This window comes from Berghia stephanieae, chromosome 5 (assembly GCF_034508935.2).
Source record: "Berghia stephanieae isolate SIO BIC M18660-M18661 chromosome 5, UCSD_Bste_1.3, whole genome shotgun sequence".
Taxonomy (NCBI): domain Eukaryota; kingdom Metazoa; phylum Mollusca; class Gastropoda; order Nudibranchia; family Aeolidiidae; genus Berghia; species Berghia stephanieae.
In genome coordinates, this window is record NC_088364.1 from 49,624,237 (window position 1) to 49,647,839 (window position 23,603).

The following is a 23,603-nucleotide window of genomic DNA, read 5'->3' on the forward strand; positions in this document are numbered from 1 at the left end:
TAATAACATTAATAATAATAATAATAATAATAATAATAATAATAATAATAATAATAATAATAATAATAATAATAATAATAATAATAATAATAATAATAATAATAATAATAATAATATTATTATTATTATTATTATTATCATCATCATTATTATATTATTATTATTATTATTATTATTATTATTATTATTATTATTATTATTATTATTATTATTATTATTATTATTTTGCGTCGGGTTCAGAGTATTTCCATTACAAGAATGATACCACACCAATTTGAGCTAACAGAATGAACAGTTGCCTGAATCGTAAGCCCGTTTGCCTGTCGAGTTCAACTGTTCAATAGCACATAAGACGCCTTGTCTTGATGTTATGCAATTAGTATTTTCATTTTGTACAGAAATGCGTTATTTCCCCTGTCTAGAGCTCTTCGTTCCACTGTAAGGGTGTTCGTTAGTAACAATGGCTGACGATGGCGTTCAGCCTGTAGATGATGCGACATCTCGTCGCAGATCTGTGAGGAAAGCGTCTGTAAATTCTTTTGTTGTCCAACGAAATGCTAAACTAGAGAAACGGGAAAAAGTGAAAAAGGTTATCTTTTATTGCTCAGTCAATTTGTTTGTTCGAAAATTGTGAATTTGCCAGCTTACTCGACACTTGAGATTCAGACCAATTCTCATTTTTTTTTTTGGTTTGGCCGGTTCTATTTCTCTGAACGCTCAGGAAAATAAACAGACTCTTTTTCTCCAAATGGTTGGCTAGCCTCTAGTAGCTGATGGGTTATGGATGTAATTTCGAGGCAAATGTAAATGCTCAGAGTGGACATGGAATTCTCACGAATCGAATCATCAAGCCCAAGCTCACGTTTTTAGGCACATTGTTGACAAAGACAGATTTTATCAAAAAGTTGTGCTATCGCGAATACTCCATGGTGCCCTTACTTTTGCACTTCGTGCTGCACTATCAGAGAGAGAACAGAAGTAAACCTAAAAACCAAAGCCAAAGTTTCAAGACGGGAGCAGATGTTGAAAAGACAGGATAGCACAAACTCAAACCAAGATAACAATAACAACGCTGTGATTATCCCCAGACACCTGTCTGGGGATAGTGAAAATTCGTTAACCAAATTTCGTTATCCCCAGACACATATCTGAAACTCCGCTCTTTTAAACAATTATCCACATTCCAGAATAGAAATAAAGAAAGTTAATAAAATATCTATACAAACATAAAATTAACCAGCATTAAATCAGTTGTTACTACAACACAATATGTGTCGACTTCGAAGTGGGTGTCATGGCCGAATGGTTTAGTCGTCTGCCCTGGAAGTTTTACCAGAATCAACGTTGTGGATTCGAATCCTGGTTCCGCCACTTTTATATTTTTGTTTATTTTTAATTCCATCTTCTTTGTTTGACCTTTTGTTCTGTTTCTGAGCATGAATTTCTTAAAATTGTTTTTATTTTTAAAAAAATTATTGTTTGTTTTTTTCTCCTCTATCTCACCATTTGGTCGCTCTCTCAATATTTCTGTTTGTTTGCTTTTTAATTATTTATCCTTTTTAGACACTTTTTGAGATCGGAGTGGGGACGAATATGACAATTTTCTAGAGACTAGAAAGGAACTAAGAGAGAGAGAGAGAGTTTAAAAAAAAAGAGGTGGGGGGAGGATGGATGGGACATTTATCCCTTGCACCGTTCTGTTAAAAGAAGACGGAATAAAAAAAAAAAAAAAAAAAGTGGCGGAACCAGGATTTGAACCCGCAACGTCGCTTCTGGTAAAACTTCCAGGGCAGACGACTAAACCATTCGGCCATGACACCCACTTCGAAGTCGACGCATATTGTGTATATGTAGTAACAACTGATTTAATGTTGGTTATTTTCTGTTTTTATAGATATTTTATTAACTTTCCTTATTTCTATGTGCATTTGGAAACATTCCATATTCTGGAATGTGGATAATTGTTTAAAAGAGCGGAGTTTCAAATATCTGTCTGGGAATAACGAAATTTGGTTATCCCCAGACAGGTGTCTGGGGATAACGAATTTTCATTATCCCCAGACAGGTGTCTGGGGATAATGACAGCCAAAAGTCTAACAGAAAGTTGGGAATAAAAGACAAGAGAGCCCAAGCACTGGCAAAAGAAAAATCCCAAAAAATGCATACAATTTCATCATTCACACAGACACTCTCGCAAATAACTAAAAAAATCTTGAGTACGGAAACCGTTCAGAGAAATATAGATCAAGTTTATTTTCCCGAGTATTCGGAGAAATAGTCACTTCATTTGTTTTTTTGTTTTTTGTCAGTGAAACTGAAACAGTTGCATTTTCATACATTATAATTTGTCTTATTGAATTTGAAAGAAGTTAAGGTTCTTTTGCCCATTAATGGTGCAGTCAATAAGATATATTTTCTAAAATAAAATCACAAATAGTGCCTAGAAATTCTGGACTGGGTTGGATGTTTTAAACAAAACAATTCAACATGTCTCGGCCACTTTGACTCTACATTAATTTTTTTTTAAAAAGGCTGTTGTTATTTTTATCCTCATCATACTCATACCCGTCTGTCAATAATCAGAGACCTCATTGACAGTTCCTTGCCAGATGGCATAAATTTTATACAAAATGAGAAACTTGTCATGTGGAAGAAATAGTTTTTGCTTTGTTCTTTTCAAATTTTTGATTTGATTATGACTTTTTCTTTTGACAATGACAATTATGTTCCTTTTCGACATATATAATCTTTAAGTTTAAGATAAATTTCAAACATGAACTTGTAAATCTCAGTCACTGTTTGCAAAATATTGTATACACTTTCCAGGTGGAAACTGAAAACAGTCAAAAAGACAAAGAATGGCAATGGATTGTGTCAAATTGAATTGTTGGAAAATTTGATCATATTTGTCCAATTTGTAGCCAACTGGTTTTATTAAGCAATTTTCTACCACTTATTAATTACGGAATTTGCCAGCTTACTTTTCAGACTTGGTTTCCAATTTAGACTTTTTAATTTAAGATTAATTTATATTCTTTCATGGTAGAGACTAGGGAGATCAAGATTTTAGTCTCGCTAGCCAAAATCGACCATTTTGGCTAGGAAGACCAAAATCTTGGTCTCCCGCCAAACTGGCCAGTTTTGGCCAGGGTGACCAAGATTCTGGTTTCATGGCGCACAACTATTTTTGGAACCATTTCTTTATGTTGAAGAATAAAGTGTTTTTTTTTTTTTGTCTGCTCTTTTTTTCTTCTATTTATTTATTACTTGTTTGTTACTGTTCTTGGTTTGTTTTTTTTTAGGCCTGTATGTAATTTTATTATCATCATGCCCCCTCCCCATATCTACATTAATTTTGGATATAAAGTCCCTGATGGAACAGACTGCATTTTTGTCTCCAAAGTTATGTTTTCTTTATCAGAACAAGCATAGAAGTTGTTATATATTAGTCTTTTGCATCATTCAGATCTCTGAAATACTGAAAAAAGCAGAGAATGAGAGAACGGTTGCTGAAAAGTTACTGGTCAAGAAGAATCCTGATATTGTTAAGGCTTCTCAAAATAATGCCAAGCGACTGCAGGCCACAAAAGACAGAGTTCTTGAGGTAAACAGATTATTTAATACTGGTTCTTAATCTTTAAGGGAGTATGAGGATTTATATTTGGAATTTTTAATTTTCAAATTACTATATAAGAATCAAAGTTTTGTATTTATTTATTTATCAGGTTGTGTCTATATATTCTTACACCCTTCTGCACGGATTGCTAAATGCCGCTTCCACCCATATAAATATAGTACATAAATTTTGAGCTTTCAGTTTTTTAAAAACTATAATTTTTTATTGTATTTATCAGAATAGTATTGTGATTTTCTGATAATGATGATAATAACAATAATAATTAATACACTCTAGCACGGTTTCCTTGAACACCTCAGGACATGCAAAAGAATTCGAGGAAACCGTGCCTTGCCATAATGACTTATGGGCAGGGATGTGTGGCTCAGTCAGCGGTATGGTCTTTGTTTCATACACGAAAGTTTATGTAGTGAGTGACTGTGTGTATCATATTGTTATAAACACACACCTGCAGTGTAGGTAGATACACGCATCAGTGGTCGAAATCACCGGACGCATAAACAAATTACAAAAAAACCCTTTAAATTAATGAGTTTTTTAATTACGTTCGCTGGGAGAAATTAGTTTGAGGAAATGGTGTTTGAAGTAAAAGTTAGTTTGAGGAAGGAATGGAATGAGAACAAAGAATAATAGTGAAAACATTTTGCGACGTTGGAAATGAGTTTGAGGAAACCGTGCTGGAGTTTAATAATAATTATATTATTATTATTATAATTATAATAATAATAATAATAATAATAATAATAATAATAATAATAATAATAATAATAATAATAATAACAATAATAATAATGATGATGATGATAATAATATAAGATAATGATATAATAAATAATAATAGTAAAAACCTTATATTATGTATATTCAACATTCTAAGTCTAAGCATCACCGAAGGCGTTTATACTGATTCTCAAAACTTATCTTAATGCTGCGTGGCTCCTATCATCATTTAATTGAGATTTCAGTTTTTTGAAAACAATTATTTTTTATTGTATCTATCGGAGCATTTTTGTGATTCTCTGATAATGATGATAATAATAATAATATAATAATAATATAATAATAATAATAATAATAATAATAATAATAATAATAATAATAAGTAATAATAATAGTAAAAGCCCTTATATTATTTGTATTCAACATTCTAAGTCTAAGCATCACCGTATTAAGGCGTTCATACTGATTCTCAAAAATTATCTTTGATGCCACTCCTACCATCAATTAATAGAGAAAGTAATGGGTTAGATAAGTTTTGTGAAGCATAATGCTCATTTAAATGTCTAGGAAACCTGCTGACTTTGTTTTTTATTTGTTAATGCAATTGTAATTATAGTGTATTTGTTCTATTTACGATTCAATCATAATCATATGTTCTTACAGTAAAAGTGCACTGAAGATAAAGATGACTTGCTCTTTAAAAAAAAAAATTAAATTGGGTACCATTATATAGGGTTGTTTCCTCCTCAGGTTGAAGATGAACCAGAAGACCTCACCAGAAAGTGTGATGAGTTGGCAGATCTTATTGGTAACTCCAGTAGAATTGTAGTCTATACAGGAGCTGGTATTAGCACGGTAAAATTTTGATCAATTTGAAATATTGTTTTGTGTTTTTTGATTACCTCTCTATCATGTCACCACAGTGCACAAAACGAAAAAAAAAAACCTCAATCTATTTCCAATTGATTTAATGATAACTGAAGGTATTATGATATTAATATTATTATGATGCTTGTTCTTCCATTTTTCTGTGTGTCTTTTATTTTTTATTTATTTATTTTTTCTTGTCCAAAAATGCTGGAAATTTTGTTTCAAAGAGCTGAGCGGTGGAGATTACTATAGTCAGTGATGCCAAAACTCCGGTTTGGAGCAAAAAATTCCGGGCTCCAGGCAACTTCCGTCAAATTCCGGTGAGGTCAATTTGTTCCAGGGATACCCCCCCCCGCCCCCCACCCCTCCAACCACCACATCATCATCACTGCCACTAGTATTACAACTATCATCACTACCACTACTACTGCAACCACCACCACATCATCATCACTACCACTACTACTACGACCACCACCACATCATCATCACTACTACTACTACTACAACCACCACAACCAAATCGTCATCACTACCACTACTACTGCAACCACAACTACCACATCATCATCAATAGCACAACTACTACAACCACCACCACATCATCACTACCACTACTCCTACAACCACCACCACCACATCATCATTACCACTACTACTACTACAACCACCACCACCACATCATCACTACCACTACAAGCACCACCACCGCTTCATCTTCATCACTATCACCACCACTGCTACTACAACCACCACCACCACATCATCATCACTACCACTACTACTACAACCACCATCACCACCACATCATCATCACTACCACTACTACTACTACTACAACAACAACCACCACTACATCATCATCACTACCACTACTACTACAACCATCAGCACCACATCATCATCACGAGCACTACTACTACAACCACTACAACCATCACCACCACATCATCATTACCACTACTACTATTACAACCACCACATTATCTTATCATCACTACCACGACTACTACTACAACCACCACCACCACAATATCATCACTGCCATTTGTACTACAACCACCATCACCACCACATCAACAACACTACCACCACTACTACAACCACCACCACATCATATCATCACGACCACAACTACTACAACCACTATACCACCACCACATCATCATCACTACCAATACTACTACAACAATAACCACTTTCACATCTTCATCATCACTACTACTATTACTACAACCACCAACACCACATTACCACCAGTACAACAATCTCTACCATTAGGTTTTGGCGCTTTACTTCTTTTGCAATACGGAAACTTTGGGATTGTATTTGGCATTGTGTTTATGTATCATAATATAATTCTAATCAGTTATCTATTTAGAACTATACAATATGTAAACACAATATCAAATACTATTTGAATTCCTTTTTCTTGTGTGCGGAAATTCCTCTTTCGGCATTGAAATTCCTACGAGTGGTGTCTGAAACTCCTGTGAGCCAAATTTAAAGTTGGCGTCTCTGTATAGTCCATTTCAAAATTTTGTTATAATTTGACATGGTGGCTTAGGTTACACTAGGCCTCACCAATTATTTTTTGCTTGTTGCAAAACCAGCTGGTTCAATAGTTAGCTTATAAACGATCTATTAAAATTAAGGACACTGCCTTGCATCCTAAAATAGTAGATTCACAGTATCTTTTTCAAACAATGTGTTTCTTATCATTTAGCGACATATTAACACACTGCACATATATTAATCTCAGGATTTATGTACGACATTGAAAAATATTCATCACAACAAAAAGGTGAAATTTTAGCGTATCATACAGATTAAATTCCCATTCCATTTTTACTAAATATCACTCAGAATATCTGTGAGTAAAACAGGGATGGGAATGTTGTATGTTGGTTTGTTTTGTGTGGATATTGAGGTGGTCAAGAATTCTGCTCTGTCCACGCGACGCCCCTTCTTGAAAATAGTCCTCATAATGGTATATTGTCTCTTACTGTAAAATTCTAAATGTTCTGGGTGGTAAAAATGAAAACACTCCAGAAGATCAAAGAAATTAGCGATTGCGTGACAACCGTAAAAGATACATTATTCATATTTAGGATTCATTTGGTCTAGTTAAATCTAAGACTATCTTCAATGGCTTTAATTTGCAAAAGGCCCCTGGGCCCTTCACTGAAAATGTTCAGTTACAGTCCAATCAAAACGGGGAACAGTCACAAATTACTTGTGAGTGAGTGAGTGTATTCAAATCTGTTTTGCAAGTTTCCAAGCATTCAACATTTGTTTTGTCTGTGGGAGGACATTCCAGTCATTTATTGTTCGTGGGAAAAAGCTGTGTTTGTATGTATCTGTTCTTGTATATGGTTGTATGTATTGTGATGCATTCTATCTACATGCAGTGAACCTATCTGAATTGCTTTTTATGTAGTTTGGATGATGATGATGAGTGCGTTTGGGTCGTTGATGGTTTTATATAAGCTAACAATACAGGATACCTTGTGCAGGTTTTTCAATGGTTTCCATTCAAATGACTGGAGGGAGGATGTGACACAGCCCTGGTCTCTGGATTTGCATCCTGTTGTGAATCTTGCAGCTGCTCTTTGTACTTATTCAATCTTGTCATGTCTTTTTTTTTTTGTTTTGTGTAGGGGTTCCACATGGCACTGGCATGTTCTAATATTGGCCTGATAAGTGCTGTGTACATCGGGAGTTTAATTCATTGTGGGAAATTGTTTATGTTCCTTTTGAGAAACCCCAGCGTCCTTGCCTTTGCTGTGATATGTTCGAAATGAGTTTGCCACTTATTATTGAGATGGACTCCGAGGTATTTTATGGATTCAACATATTGTAAAGGATGATCATGCATTTTGTAATTGTGCGTATAAAGTTCCTTCTTGTTTGATGACATGACAAAGCATTTTGATGGATGGAATTTCATTGGGAATCAAGATCTTTCTGGAGTTCATGTGCTTCTATGCTACTATCTATTGTCCTGAAACAAAGAAGGCTATCATCTGTTTGTGGAGATGATTTGTTTCTAGGGTCATTTTTAGATATTAAGAAGCATAAAGGCCCAAGTACTGTTCCTTGTGTTACTCTTGATAAGCCATTACATTTTTCGCTTGAGTTTCCATCAATGACAACTTGTTGCATTCCATTGCAAAGCCAGTCCTTGCGGGTGGTTGGATGGGAGCATCACCCTTGAATCATATACCTATGATGTTCGCATGGGTGTACGATCCGATAGTGATGTCGTTTCTTCTTCTATTTACTAGCCTATCCTGCTTCTTTGGTTTGTGATTGTATTATTGACAGGGGATATTTTTTTTCTTCTGTAAATCTTCTGCCTGTTTGTTCTTGGTTATTTATAATTTAGCTTATGATATCTTTAGGTTATGATTTTGATTTACATTTGTACTATTTTTGTTAGATTGCTTGTTTTTTTGTTTCAGCGGTCTCTCATATAACCTCAATTGTGTTGGAAGAGACCTAAAGCAACAAACAAACAAAAGCCAGTCCTTGAACCAAAGTAGACAATTTTTGTGGTTGTTGTTCCATATTCTCTGACTCATTTGCCATATTCTCTGACTTATTTGTTTCATTACCCTTTGTATGCAAAGATTCATGACAATACACAGTTCGAGAAAAACAGATTGAAATCTATGATCATGTATTTTGAAACAGACAATATAGTATGTGTCTCTTTTTTGCAATTTTTAACAGACAGTCACTCCACCTCCAGTAACATTTGTGTGCCAAATGATGGATAAACATCTCTTTCATTTTTTAATTGTGCTGTTAAAAAAAAAGATTGATAATCGGAATATAAATTATTCTCATGGGCAATTTGTGTTGTTTTATTTAATCATAATTCCTACTGTGGTCTTCATGTGAACGTAAAGAGCAATTATCAAGTATACTTAGTACTTAAGGGAAACTAAATGTTATATAAATGCTTTTCTGCCTCTTCTTCTTCTTCTTCTTCTTCTTCTTCTTCTTCTTCTTCTTCTTCTTCTTCTTCTTCTTCTTCTTCTTCTTCTTCTTCTTCTTCTTCTTCTTCTTCTTCTTCTTCTTCTTCTTCTTCTTTTTCTGCTTTTAATAGTATTATTAATAGTATTATTAATAGTAATAGTAGGCCTCTTATAATCATCATCATCAATTATTTTTTAGTAATGATTATTGCCATCACTATTTTCATAGTTAATTCAGTATTGTTGCTCTGCACTTCTCCCCATTCTGCCCCTTCCTCTCACTTATTTATTAACCATGTTTTTATTATTATGCACTTCAATACCAATATCAATGCAGATATCTAGAAAAATAATGTATAGAAATTCTTTTAGATTGGAGGACAGCAGGTTTTAAGTACCATAACAGAGCACAAGGACTCCTGAACAGTTTATACTGAACTAAAAGCCTCTATCCGAGATTGTATGTCATTTGCTCTTGTGTCATTTCTTTGGTTTTAGATTATTATTTATTAATATTTTTTTCCGATGATTCAAGGATGAGTTTGTATTTGCCATATGTTTCTTTTAATCATAATTGTTTGTTTTGTGATATTGGATTTTTTTTGTTTTTGTATTTTTTTTTTTTTGTATATCATCATAATTTACTTTTTGTTTGTTTTTGTTTTGATAGGCAGCATCCATTCCAGATTACAGAGGACCTAATGGAGTTTGGACTTTGCTCAAAAAAGGACAGGCTTTGAGGTTTTGATTTATTATTTTTCTTGCTATTGTTATAATTATAATAATATTGATAATAATAATAAAAATAATATAATAATAATAATAATAATAATTATTATTATTTTTTATTATATTATTATTATTATTATTATTATTATTATTATTATTATTATTATTATTATTATTATTATTATTATTATTTTTATTATTATTATTATTATTATTATTACTATTACTATTATTATATATTACCATTATTTTTATTGTTCATTATTATTTTTTTTTTTTTTGTTTTTGTTTTTTTTTAAATGTTTTTTTTTTTATTGTTATTATTATATTATTATTATTATTATTATTATTATTATTATTATTATTATTATTATTATTATTATTATTATATTATTATTATTGTTATTATTATTATTGTTTTTATTTTTATTGTTATTATTATTATTATTATTATTATTATTATTATTAACAATACTAGTTGTTGCTCGGACCAGAGTTTCCTGATTATAATTACCCGCTTGGTCATCTGATAAACATTGCTAGACAAGACATGATAATGTACCACTCAGCCATGAACATTTTTACAGACATGATTTTGCTCCTGGTGCAGTCAGATCAAGATTGAAGACTTTTGCAAAATACATATACACACAAATATGCACACATTCTCACACAGACACAGAGTTGAAAGAGAGCTCGCACTTCACATGCAAAAGGGGCAGGATCAATTGCAAGTGAAGTTGAGTTTATTTTTTGACCCCATGTCCACCCAACAGTAATTGGGTTGCTGGATCTGTTAGATATGATGGAAAGTACTTTGCGATAGACCAGCAATTGTTGTTGCACGTTTTATGCAGTAGAAACATGGATAATGTCCAGCTCCATAGGACCTATGGCTCTGAAGGATTTCTTTATATTATACATATTCATAGATGCACAGTGTGTAAGAGATAGAGAGAGAAGGGGGGGTCGTCTTTCTTCAGTTACATTGCTATAATATTTGTTACAGTGCTCAAGATTTGAGTGATGCTGAGCCAACCTTTACTCACATGTCCATCACCAAGTTATTCCGCACAGGAAGAGTAAGTTTTTTTTTATATTATCAAAATGTTTTCATTTTAAATTTAATTTTATCTTTTCGTGTTTTTCTCTTGAACTCATTAGAAATTGTGACATGCCATATGGCCTTTTTTTCTCTTAGCCACAAGGTACAGAATTTGACCCCCTGCCATATTGTGTGGCTTTAGATCTCTTTGTGGTGCGATGCTTCGGCTGATTCCTGGGTTATTCAAATTTTTGCTTTGACGCATAGTTGAGTCCTTGGAAAAGGCTCTTTACTCATATTCATCTACCGTAGTCAGGTGTAAGATGAGTACCTGGCTGTTAACACCGTAAAATTGTAATATCGCCTAACAGGCGTCATGTCCCATCCTACATGTTAAATGTTGCTGTTGACCAGGGACCCTTGTAAAGCGCTTTGAGCACATTTAGTGGATATTGCGCTATATAAAGCTCAATTATTTATTTATTTAAAGACATTTTAAAAGTTTAAAATCTATATGGTTAGACGTCTTTCTATCGAACGAGATTAAGATACATAGAAGATGATGAGTTTTGATGTTGGACTTGAACTTGATGAATCGTGCTTATTTTTTTAAACCCTAAGATTTATCCCCTTTGTGTGTTTTTTTTTTTTTAAAGATTAATCCTAGTAGGATTGCAACAATGCTGTTTTTTTCTTTGATTTTATCCTCGATGTTTACATTTGTTATTGGGTATTTAAATGATTTTCTATTTAATCTTATCAGAAAGTCTTTAGTTTTTATCAATACTATGAATCAAAATCTATTTAAAATGTTATTAAAAAAAAAAAATTCATTCATTTTTGTTTTTGGATATACATACTTTTAAAAAAAAATAGAAAGCTTATTCCAGGTTTTGGCCTCTGCAGAATAGAAGAAAGAAATGAAAAAAAAAACACAAGACTTTGTAGGCGTCTAACCTTTGGCATTGTTGGTTGGCAGGTCTTTGGTATTAATGTGTTATTTTCATTTAAGTTGTAAAACAGAAGAATAATGTAATATATGATGGGCGATAAACTAAATGATTTTTTAAAATTATTTGCAATCATGTAAATATGTCATGGCAGACAATTGTATAAAATGAGATGGCAAAAACTCAATTGACATTACTTTGAAGGATAGTGGAAACAGTGACATAAAAGTATATTTCCATTAACTTTATTATTAACGTTATGATGTTTACATTCTGTTTTTAAAGGTGAAGCATGTTGTGTCTCAGAATTGTGATGGGTTACATATACGAAGTGGTTACCCTAGATATGCTCTTTCGGAGGTGCATGGAAACATGTTTATTGAGGTAAAGTACGGGGCTCACAATTATCCTATTTGCATCACTATATGGTAAAGCTTATTTTTTGTGTGTGTATGAATAGCTTGTTTTAAGGATATACTATTTCTGAAGTTTATTCTTAATAATTAGTATATTTCTATCATTACCATTTTATTGTTTTATGATCGTACATCAATCATATTTATTACCTATTCAAGTATTTTTACAGTATTTAATTTACCATTCCATGTTATTGTTGTATGACACAGTAACCATTGAATTATTATTATCATGCTCTTTATGTATATTTTGAAGTTACCTTCATTGTAGATGGTTATTAATTGTGTCTTAGCAATAACATAAAGTCTGAAACTTGTAATTTCCAACAATTTTTATATTCAACATTTTTGTAGTGCTGTTACAATTGCGAGCCACATCGAGAGTACATCCGCTTGTTTGATGTCACTGAAAAGACTGGAGTTAGGAGACATACGACCAGTAGAAAATGTCGTGCTTGTGGAAAGTATTTGACAGACACCATTGTTCATTTTGGAGAGAAAGGCAAAATCAAATCGCCATATCGTTGGAAGGAGGCTGTACGGGCTGCGAAGGGTTCTGATCTCATCTTGTGCCTTGGGTCAAGTCTAAAGGTAAAGGGATCAAAATTATTTTTACTGTATTCAGATTTTTACAGGTTACCCCTATTCACCTTGTTTTATATATTATAAAGTGTTTGATCATGATCTTAAAACAAGATAAAAAGGGGTTAACTGTAAAATTCATTTTTTACATCTGATTGAATTTGCTTCAACTCGTAAGGGAATAGTATATATTCTATTGTTGTTTTGTTTTTTTCCCACATTTTCTTTAAAATTTAGAGATTTGGTGGCCTCAAAAATATGAGAAAACAAATGTATTGTCAAGCATTTGATCTCTGATTGTGCTTTTACTTTATTGACACTTATCTCAAGAGTTCTGATTGAGGGGTTGTAAAAACTAAGAAATTCATTCTTTTTACACTTTGAATTATTGTGATGAATAATTGAAAATAACATTGCATGTTTTTATGACCTTTACAATTTTATTCTTACATCAGATCCTGCGACGCTACACTTGTTTGTGGTGCATGGATAAAAGACCATCACAACGGCCAAAATTGGTCATTGTCAATTTGCAATGGACGCCAAAGGATGATACAGCCACCCTCAAAATCAATGGTGAGAGACAATTTTGTTTTCTATAAAGCAGAGTACAAGTCTCTTCCCGTAATTAATGTCGATGCACATTTCTTGGTATTTATAAAACTTGTTATTTGTAACTATGCCATTAATAGTCTTTGTGAGGTCCAACCATGGTTAATATTTCTCCATAATGAAAATAGGTTCAGTTTTGATGTCGTTCACTTCATTTGAGAATTGGTTGGAATTAAGGCTTCAACATACTCCACAAAATGGAATGATTATACATACAAATACATATGATTTTCACAAATAGCAAAAAATTGCTGGGATCATTTTGTGTCATTACTGATTTGATCCAATATTGTGTTGCACATTTTAAAATAACTTATTTTCAAGAGGATATGCTGTGTATTGGAATTAATTTTATTTTTCCAAGCACTGGATGGGGTTCCTGACCTTCCATAGTGGGCAAGGAGGCACTTACTGGGTCTATTATCCCCCTATATTTGTAACCCAACTTGCGTTCTGTCTTTGTCTTGGAATGAGATTACTTGGTTTTGTCCTGGCTCTGGTCAGATACCTTGGCTGAGAGGGAAACAGTCAAATGTATAGTTAGAGTTTTGTGAGATGATAAATCTGTTATGCACTAGATTATGCTTTGTTTACATATTATTTATGATTTGTAAACATTTGAGTGTAATCCTCTTAGTGTGGACCTATGCTTGTGTCTGGATGGATTTTTAGGTGATCTCAAACTAAGTACTCATATAGTATGCTCTTGGAATCTACATCTGTTCCCTATTTGAACTAATTCCCCTTTGTCTTACCTTTTCTTGAGTGCTCTAATTGTAATTCTGAAACTTTTTACTATCCCTTTTTCTTCCTTTTTACTGGCGCTGGTATGACCTTAACGTGTTGCAAGTGCTGTAAAACCCTTAAAAACAAACAAAAAACAAATTTTTCCAAGCAGATAAGCTGCATGATGTAAATTTAGACTATTATTATTACATTTCTCAGGTCGTTGCGATGAAGTAATGAGGAGAGTAATGGAAAAATTGGAATACAATGTCCCTGAATACCGGAGGTTGGTATTGAAAGCATCAACTACTTACCAAGACTAAGCTGGTTTTTCTTTTGTTGTTGATGATTTAATGTGTCAAATATTGTGAGAATTAGGTTGTTGTTTTTTTTTTTTTGTTGTTGTTGATTTTATGTGTCAAACATTGTGAGAATTAGTTGTTTTTTTTTTTTTTGTGACACTACAGTCGTTTTATCATAAGATTTAGGTTATTAAAATAAAACAGCAAAATCGCAAAGATTTTTTTACATTTAATCATAAAATATTGTGCAATCAATTGGTATTTTAGTTTTACAATATTGATTAAAGAACAGTTTTTGGCAGACAACCTCTTGCCTGGAAAAAGATGTTATTTTGTCTCTGGTGTTAGAAAATGAGTAGGTAATATAGTTGCATTTTCTTTTCTTCCCAATCAGGGAGTTTGATCCCATCTTCAAGTTCTGTACTCCACTCCGTGCTGCAGAGAAAAAGACAACTACCAAAAAGATCCTGGTGCCTCCAATCATGCCATCTAAGGATTCTGTCAAAGCTGTCGTATCTAAATCATCTAAGTCCAGAAGAAAGTCCAAGAAGTCTTCAACAAAGTCAGACAAGTCAACCTCATCTTCACCATCACCGTTGTCCCAGAGCTCTGGCACCTTATGTGACAAAGATGAAAAGAAAGAGGATCTGGCCCCAGCAAAAATGTTAGATTCTGTTAAATCAGAAATTACAGAAATTGAAGATGGAAATGTGGAGAGTATGCTTTGTAATTTAAAGTCCGAAGAAGGAATTTCTTCAAATGACACCAAATATGAAAGTCTTGATTATAAAATAGAGCATGACGGGGTAGAAAATACAACAGTTTCGATAGATCTTAAAGAGAAACAAACCAAAGACAATAATCATGAAACACTTGATCATTATTCATTGGATGGTCACAATCAGGGAAGAACTCCATCTGCTTTGTGCAGTAGTATTAAATCATCTCCATCTATCTCTGATTTACAATGCCACACTTCCTATCCATCTCTCACCAAAACTATTGCAAATGATAAAACAGAATGTAAGAGTAATTCTATAGATTCATCCTTCAGTTTGGCCACCAAGCCTACCAGTTTGTGTGCCGAACAGTCACATAGAAGCGGATCCTTAAACTGTGCAAAAAATCTTAGTTCATTTCCATTAAATAGAAATCACATGTCCATTGCAGATGTTACCACTACAAAACAAAACGTTTCATGCCCTCCACAAAAGTCCCAGGTTACAGAATGTTTAAGGGATGTGTGCAGTTTAGATTTTAAAACTGAAAACTCATCAGCATTTTCATCATGTCTCGTTGAGTTACCAACTGTCAATAACAAAAAAATGATAAATTCTAAAGAATCTGGTAAGAAAGAGGATCAGCCACTTTTGCTTCATAGCCCTGTACGAGTGAAACAAAGCAATGATATAATTACTGATTTTTCTGTTGTGCTAGACTCTGTTCCCACTACAGTGGTCGTAGATTTGGAAATGATGGATAACATTCGTGGAGGGGATTTAGATCTAAGCCCTCCTGGTCCAATAATTATGATTGACTTAGATACAGATAAATGGAGCACTGGGATCTCATCTTCTCCAGCGCAGAGGCATAATGATGTTGGGGAAAAACATACTAATAATGCGATTTTGGATGTTAAGAAATCTCTCAGTTCAACTGAATGCCCTCAAATCATGGATAAAAATATTTCATCTCTGAGCAATATAGTCAGCAAGTCTCCTCCGTGTATTTCACTGACTAAAGTTAGTTCTCTCGCAAATTCTTCCACAGGACCATGTTCTATATCAGTATCAGATCCACCAAAGATATCTACAGTGACTAATTCAAAGATACTTCCTGCCTTTTCTACCTTCTCCACTGAGACAACTAATGACAAGTGCCATATTTCTTCAAATTCTTTTTCCTGCCAACTGACGAGTTCATCTAAAAAACAGGAACGTGTGCAGCAAGATTTGACATCTCCTCTTCCTTCAATTTTTTCGCCAACGTATGTTCAAATTCAACAAACAGTGACATCTGCTTTATCGTATCCTAGTACAAATCTCTTAAAGACATCTGGCCAAAAACCTGTCAAGTTGAACCCTCCCCCTTTCATCTGTTCTCTGCCTTCTACTGAAACAATTACTGCCAAGTGCCATGCTGAAGAAGAGTCCTTACCTCAGGGATGTCTTAGGTCAAAGAATGTCACACTATCCAATGAAATGTCACAATCATCATCGTCCATATTGTTATCTTTGTCATCATCATCATCATCGTCGTCGACGTCATCATCCTTATCATCATTTCAAATCCCATACAACAGTCCCAAACAAAATTCAACAATCAAAGACAACCTGTTGTTAAAATCAACATCGACCTCATCATTGATGTCATCACCCATTCTCATAAATCACCTTCAAAGCTCAATCATTCCAAAACGTCATATCAATGAAAATAATCATTGTCCTGCCAAAATTGACAGCCATGAAAAAATCACTGGGATATTTAACAAATCATCCGAATCTGATGCAGTGAGACGCAACAATAACATTTGCAAGTCTAAATTAGCAAGTAATAATGTGTTGAATCTATCTCCCACTTTACCTGAAAATATGTATAAAGGAGACCAGCTACTCAAACCTTTTAAACAGGCAATTAATTCATGCCCAATCACCGACAGTGTTCTTTTACCTCAGCAAAATGTCTGTTCTAGTTCTAAATTTCCTGTAACAAACATTCAGAATCAGCAACCAAGAAAGGAAACGATTTCTGTCCTTGAATCATCAGAATCTGGGATTGCATCATGTGTTTTAAACATGGATGATTTACTTTCAACTAACAATTTGCCAACTTATTTGTCGAATCCAGCTTATCTTAAAGCTCCAGAAAAATATGTGATGTCAGTGATAAATAATAGTTTTAAGTGCGTTTCCCCTCATAGCCATGCTGTTGCTCAAAAGAGTTCTTTCAGTCCTGAAACTCAGACACCAAATCAAGCCACAACTCTGATCTCTAAGATTACAGCAGCCGAGAAGGCACACTGTTCAGAAGATGGAGAAACGTTGTCAGAAAATACTGATGTACCTTTTAAAGAGAATAGAACAATTGAGCATGTATGTCCAATTACAAGATCTCCATCCTTTGTAGATTCAGCTACAAAAGTAGCTAGTGCTAAGAGAGAAATTTCCCCATTAGATTTGAAACCATTTCCTAATAAGAATTCCGATCCTGTATCTTGGCGATGTATTCAAAAACCTTCCAACAAAAGATCTCCAAATCGTAACACAATTGTTTTGAAAGCAGATTGGGGTACACCATTGACGACTTTTCTACCTGATCCCCCTGTGCCAGTGAGAAAGGATAAAACATGTACAAAAAATGGCAAAATGTTGAAACGTTCAGTTATCCTGCAAGAAAATTCACTCCCTGGTTGTACTCCTTCTCAGATTATCTCCTCTAATAAAGATCCTGATGTGCCAGCAAAGAAGAAGGCAAAGCGGACTCCAAAACCAAAATGCAATAAGGTTGATATTAATGTAAAGGAAGTAAAGAAAAGGGTGGTTTCTAAGAGGAAGAAATCAATTACTACAAACAAATTGAAAACTAGTCTTTCCAACCCTTCAACCTCTTTGCCAGGATGGTTTGGGAAAGGATTGGCCATTAAGCGGAAGAGTAAAAAAAAAAGTTAAGAAGAACTTTCGGTTTGAATAAGTCATCTATATCATAAACGTGATTAAAAAATGAATTGATTTGAGAACCGCAAATAACGGAAACTTGCTCATCTCTGGTTTTTGTGCTGAAAGTATCAGGAATAATTGGCATTAACTTCATAAAATGATTTAATCTTAGCTACCATTACAGCTATTGGGTCCTGCATGTCACTGGAAATTTCATATAAAAATTAAGGTACTGCGTGATAATTCTGTTTTTGATTCAACTGGATTTTGCTTTCTATTTTTGCCATGTATGAGATAATTTTGTTAAGGCCTAACTCCAGCTGGGATATTTTGTTGCGAAGGAAACACTCAAATGTGCATTGTTATCTTTAACGTCTTATCTATGATGACTAACTTCTTGTTTTATTTATTTTGGTCTTATTTATTCAGCTATTTATGTATTTGTGTATTATTATAATTTGATAGCATCCCTGTCGATGAAAATCTTGTGTATGAGGGACTTTTAGAAGTTACACATGGATAGACCACTTATCTTTTTCTGGTTATAGTGAGCTCATACAATTTCTATCTTTTGACCATCTTGCCAGTTTCTTATTAAATTTTTTCTGCTCACTAATATGGACTAAAAAGAGTCTTTTCAGCACCATTATATCAAAACGCAATCCGTTTAACAAAGTTTAAATCGTTCAATGCAGCATTGTTTTCTTTGAACCGCAATGCAAATGAATTCAAGTGCAATAGCTTTATCTTTAACATTATTGCAATAGTGAGAAAGATGGTCATTATCATTGTAATTTATTCAAGATACAAAACAAATTTGTGTTTTTGTGCCAATGTACATGACAATGCTTACCTGTAATGAAAAATACTCAAATTCAATGGCATGGTGATTTTGTATATTTTTGAGGATTTGATTTAATATTTTTTTTTTTTTTACTCATTACTAAATTCATATGACTCTCCTGTTCCATATGTTTCCATTTTAACGAATTGTTCTGGGGACAGATGGGAACTTAGAACAGGATAAAATAGTCTGCCCCTGAGCTGGAGGATTCTTCATCAGTCCATGGCCTTGATATCACTCTTATTCCCCTGTTTCATTTGTTCTTTCCATATGGTTTTATTTCTATATTTTGGAATAGGACCATTTAAATTTTGTTTCACTGGGGTTTTTGATTGGGATTTTATTTTGAGAGATGGATTTATCTTTATTCGAGAGATGATCTCTCCATTATATGTATGATTGTTAGGTTTATATTAGAAGGCTTATTATGTAACCATCTGAGTGTATCTCTTTTGTCAGTGTGAGGCTTTTAGATGTCTTCAGGCTAGCTGACTAGAACGACATTTTACCCTTTGATCTACATTTTGCCCCCCTTGAGCTTGTTCCCTTTGTCTTACTTTGTTCTTACGTGCTATTTAGCTTGATCTAAATCTTTTGACTATCCATCATCTCCCTTCTCACCAGCACCAAAATGACCTAAAAGTTTTGCAAGGGCCATTACACCGCTGGAGAGACAAGCAGGTGTAGAGGGAACTGGAGAGCAGAAATAACTCCATAATTTCATCGTTATAGATGATATTGATACATAACAGTTTGCTCTAAATGAATTAAGAAATAATGCTTGAAGTCATCATAATATGGTGTCTTGCTCTATATTTCCAAAAGAAATTTTATTTTGAAAGCTAGGATAAAGCCCACAAGTGTTCAAGAGTTTTTAGTTTTATGTTATTCCTTAATTGAATGATAATTTGGGATAACTTCAGATAATCTTCTTGATGTAATTTGTTTATTCCAAGTTTTTGGTTATGTTAACCATAATATTATATAAAGACACTGATACTTGGTATTGATGATATAATTCGAGTCTTAAGCTATTACTGGTAAATGCTGGGCTTTAGGCTATATCTTTCAAAGTGATTTCTCCGCTGTTAGACGCTATGGACTGTTAAAAGTAATATACAAAAATGAGTATAACAGCTTCAAAAAGGAATAAAATTCCAAACATGGTGTTTGGTATTTTGTTCTTTTTCCAAATTGTTATATTCATCACTGTATCTGTCAGAAGTTTCCCTGCTAGGAAATTCTTAACGAGCTTGCTTGTTGCTCACTGAATGATAAAGATTGTGCTAAAAGATTTCTGAAGTTGGAACCACAATTTGATAATTGATATTTTTTTCCTCTGCCTTACAATCAAGGAAAAGTCAGCCTTAATAACAGCATGGTTGATTTGCAGTGCATTGCTTGCTTAAAAATAGTATACGCTGACATCACTTTGCTAATATTACAGAGTTATTGATACATGCAATTAGGAAATAATATTAATATTAACTAACTATAAATATCTTTTTTTTTCATCTGCCTCTTCTTTGGCTTTAGCATTGGTTTCATAAATGTATATCTGTCACTATTATGTGAGAAAACATGAAAAAAAATTGATATTTTCACGTCAAGGCAATAATTTCAAGACACCAAGTCCATTTTCTATCTGGGTGGGGTTCCTGACCTCCCATAATGGGCAGGGAGGTACTTCCTGTGTCTTCTATCCCCCTATCTCTGTTTTCCAACTTGCTTTCTGTCTTTGTCTTGGAATGGGATTACTTGGTTTTGTCCTGGCCCTTGCCGGATACCCCGTCAAACGTATAGTTATTGTTTTGGGAGATGATTTTTTCCTTGTATATCATCTCTCTGTTATGATGTATTATAATATTTGTTGTTTTGATTTTATAATGTAAGCATTTGAGTGTATTCCTCTTAGTGGGGACCCCTGGGTGGGGTTCCTGGCCTCCCATAGTGGGCAGGGAGGCACTTACTGCGTCTTCTATCCCCTTATATCTGTCTTCCAACTCACTGTCTTTGTCTTGGAATGAGATTACTTGGTTTTGTCCTGGCCCTGGCCAGATACTCTAGCTGAGAGGGAAACAGTCAAATGTATAGTTAGTTTTGGAAGATGATATTTTTTTCCTTGTAAATCATCTCTCTGTTATGCATTGTATTTTGTTTTCTTTATGTTATATTTGTAAATCATTTGAGTGTATTCCTCGTAGTGGGGACCTATGCTTGTGTCTGGATGAGACTTTTAGTAATCTCAAACTAAGTACTTTGATGGTGTACTCTGGGAATCTATACCTGTATCTTATTTGAACGAATTCCCCTTTGTCTTACCTTTTCTGGGTGCTTTAATTGTAATTCTAGAACATTTTACTAACCCATTTTCTTCCTTTTTACTGGTGCTGATATGACCTTAATGTGTTGCAAGTGCCGTAAAACCCTTAAAAACAAAACAAAACAATTAGTGGGGACCTGTGCTCTTGTCTGGATGATTTCAGGTGATCTCAAACTAAGTATATTGATGGTATGCTCTTGGAATCTACACCAATTCTCTGTTTGTACCATTCCCCTTTGTCTTACCTTTTCTTGGGTGCTTTAATTGTAATTCTAGAACTTTTTACTATCCCATATTCTCCCTGTCGTGAACGGATTTCCCAATCTCGTTCACGATGTGCAAAATCTGGGTGGGGATCCTGACCTCCCATAGCGGGCAGGGAGGTACAACTGTGTCTTATATCCCCTATATCTGTTTTCCAACATGCTTTCTGTCTTTGTCTCGGAATGAGATTACTTGGGTTTTGTCCTGGCACTGGCCGGAATCCTAGCTGGGAGGGAAGCAGTCAAATGCATAGTTATTGCTTTGGGAGATAATTTTTTTTTCCTTGTAAATCATCTCTCTGTTATGTATTATTATTATATTTATTTTGAATGTATAATGTAAGCATTTGAGTGTATTCCTCTTTGCTGGATTTTGTGCTTGTGTCCAGATGAGACATAGGTGATCTCAAACTAAGTACATTGATGGTATGCTCTTGGAATCTACATCTGATCCTTATTTGTTCTCAGTTCCCCTTTGTCTTACTTTATCTTGGGTGCTTTAATTGTAATTCTAGAACTCTTTACTATCCCATTTTCTTAAATAAAGGGAGAAGTTCAGAAAAAGTCTCCACTGAAGTGGGCGTTCCCCATATATGTAGAGGACATATGGACGGTTAAAAATGTTCTAAAGCACATCGGGAATTGTCCCGGTACAGTCTAATTCTTAAAACATACCAAAAGTATGGTGGCTCGGATATCTGAAAAGATACAACGAATGCAAAGTAGTAAGAATCAGGCTTGGTGTCGAAGAGAAAAGAATGAAGGGTGTCGCGAGCTTTTATAGGGTAGACACGATGACGTCACGTTTACGCGGGAGACAGTGAACAAACACAACATGAAGATTACTCACAACAGCTCGATCGAGACACTGACAGTCATATCATAACAAAACACTTAAAACAACAACAACATAAACCTATCACAATAATCTTCCCCACATTCCTCCCCCTTCTAATTCATGCATCACTTCAATAGTTATAGTCATAAGGGGAAAAAGGAAAATTCTTACCTTATGAGAATCCGAAGATTATGTCGAGTAAAATCAATAAAAATTTGTAGCTTGGAATATTTACACTAATCAAAGAACGCAAGAAAAAAAAAAATCCTCAGGGGCGAACTCTTCCTCCTGGGTTGGTCTTATATACAAAAGGGGGTAGGGATCCACATCTTGGTATGGCTGTACAATATATATACACGAAGGGAGAGGTATCCTTAGGAGCCTGCAAAATAGTAAAGGGATTATTCCTGTTCTGTGCAGCTTAATATTTAGGATAGTAGTAAATGACAGAGTGCCATGCTGCATTTCCCTTATCTATTTGTATCTTGAATGCTTGCTCAAAATTTATGAAATTGGATTCAAGGATGTCAGTTAAGCTTAAACCTTTTAAATCTGCGATGGCCTTAGCAGATTTCCCTAAGTAGTATGGGTGATTTTGCTTTACCAGGGGATTGAAAGGTAAATATGGGGAGTCTGTTTCAAGCAGGAGTCTGTTAATTGGGGTTTTACTCACTGCTTCTAGCTGCTCTCTTTTAAATGTTCTTATTAAGCCTGAATAACTGAAAAAGGTATTTGGAAACCTACCGAGCCACTTGTCCAGAACTACACCATTACCTGAGAAGGAGTGCAATTGGAGGAATTGTTCTTTACTTAACCTCTTAGATAGAAAATCTAGACAATGCATATATGCTCGAGTTCCAAGATTATCAGAACTTTCCCCTCCGACATGTAAGATTATTGGTTTTAGGGGATTTGCACCTGTTATGAGTGTTCCCACTACATGTTCCTGATCTTCTTGGGTCCCCCTTTTCGTCCAATCAAAGCCAATTTCTCCCAACCCCTGGATAATGTCATTTTGACTCAACCGTCTTACTTCCTCCATAGCATAAGACAATGCTTTACGGTTCATAGTGTCTTGGGAAGGGTGGATACCTATGGCAATGCCAA

The 23,603-nt window shown here is 34.2% G+C and overlaps 1 protein-coding gene across 1 annotated transcript; it reads left to right on the plus strand.

Annotated features, from left to right (window-relative positions):
- Positions 1-435: 435 nt before the first annotated feature.
- LOC144973113 (uncharacterized) lies at positions 436-22,761 on the plus strand. The gene is made up of 10 exons (XM_078915159.1): positions 436-589; positions 3,467-3,604; positions 5,108-5,212; positions 9,881-9,951; positions 10,949-11,021; positions 12,220-12,318; positions 12,705-12,941; positions 13,388-13,508; positions 14,490-14,556; positions 14,967-22,761. Exons 1-10 carry the CDS (start codon positions 461-463, stop codon positions 18,238-18,240), a joined length of 4,314 nt encoding a protein of 1,437 aa, XP_078771285.1. The 5' UTR covers positions 436-460; the 3' UTR covers positions 18,241-22,761.
- Positions 22,762-23,603: the final 842 nt, after the last annotated feature.

Bases quoted from the DNA above. Each gene is read 5' to 3' on its own strand.
- LOC144973113 (XM_078915159.1), top strand. From the start codon at position 461: ATGGCTGACGATGGCGTTCAGCCTGTAGATGATGCGACATCTCGTCGC. The intron at 590-3,466 runs GTTATCTTTTAT...TGCATCATTCAG, and splicing joins AACGGGAAAAAGTGAAAAAG to ATCTCTGAAATACTGAAAAA. The intron at 9,952-10,948 runs GTTTTGATTTAT...TATTTGTTACAG, and splicing joins AAAAAAGGACAGGCTTTGAG to TGCTCAAGATTTGAGTGATG.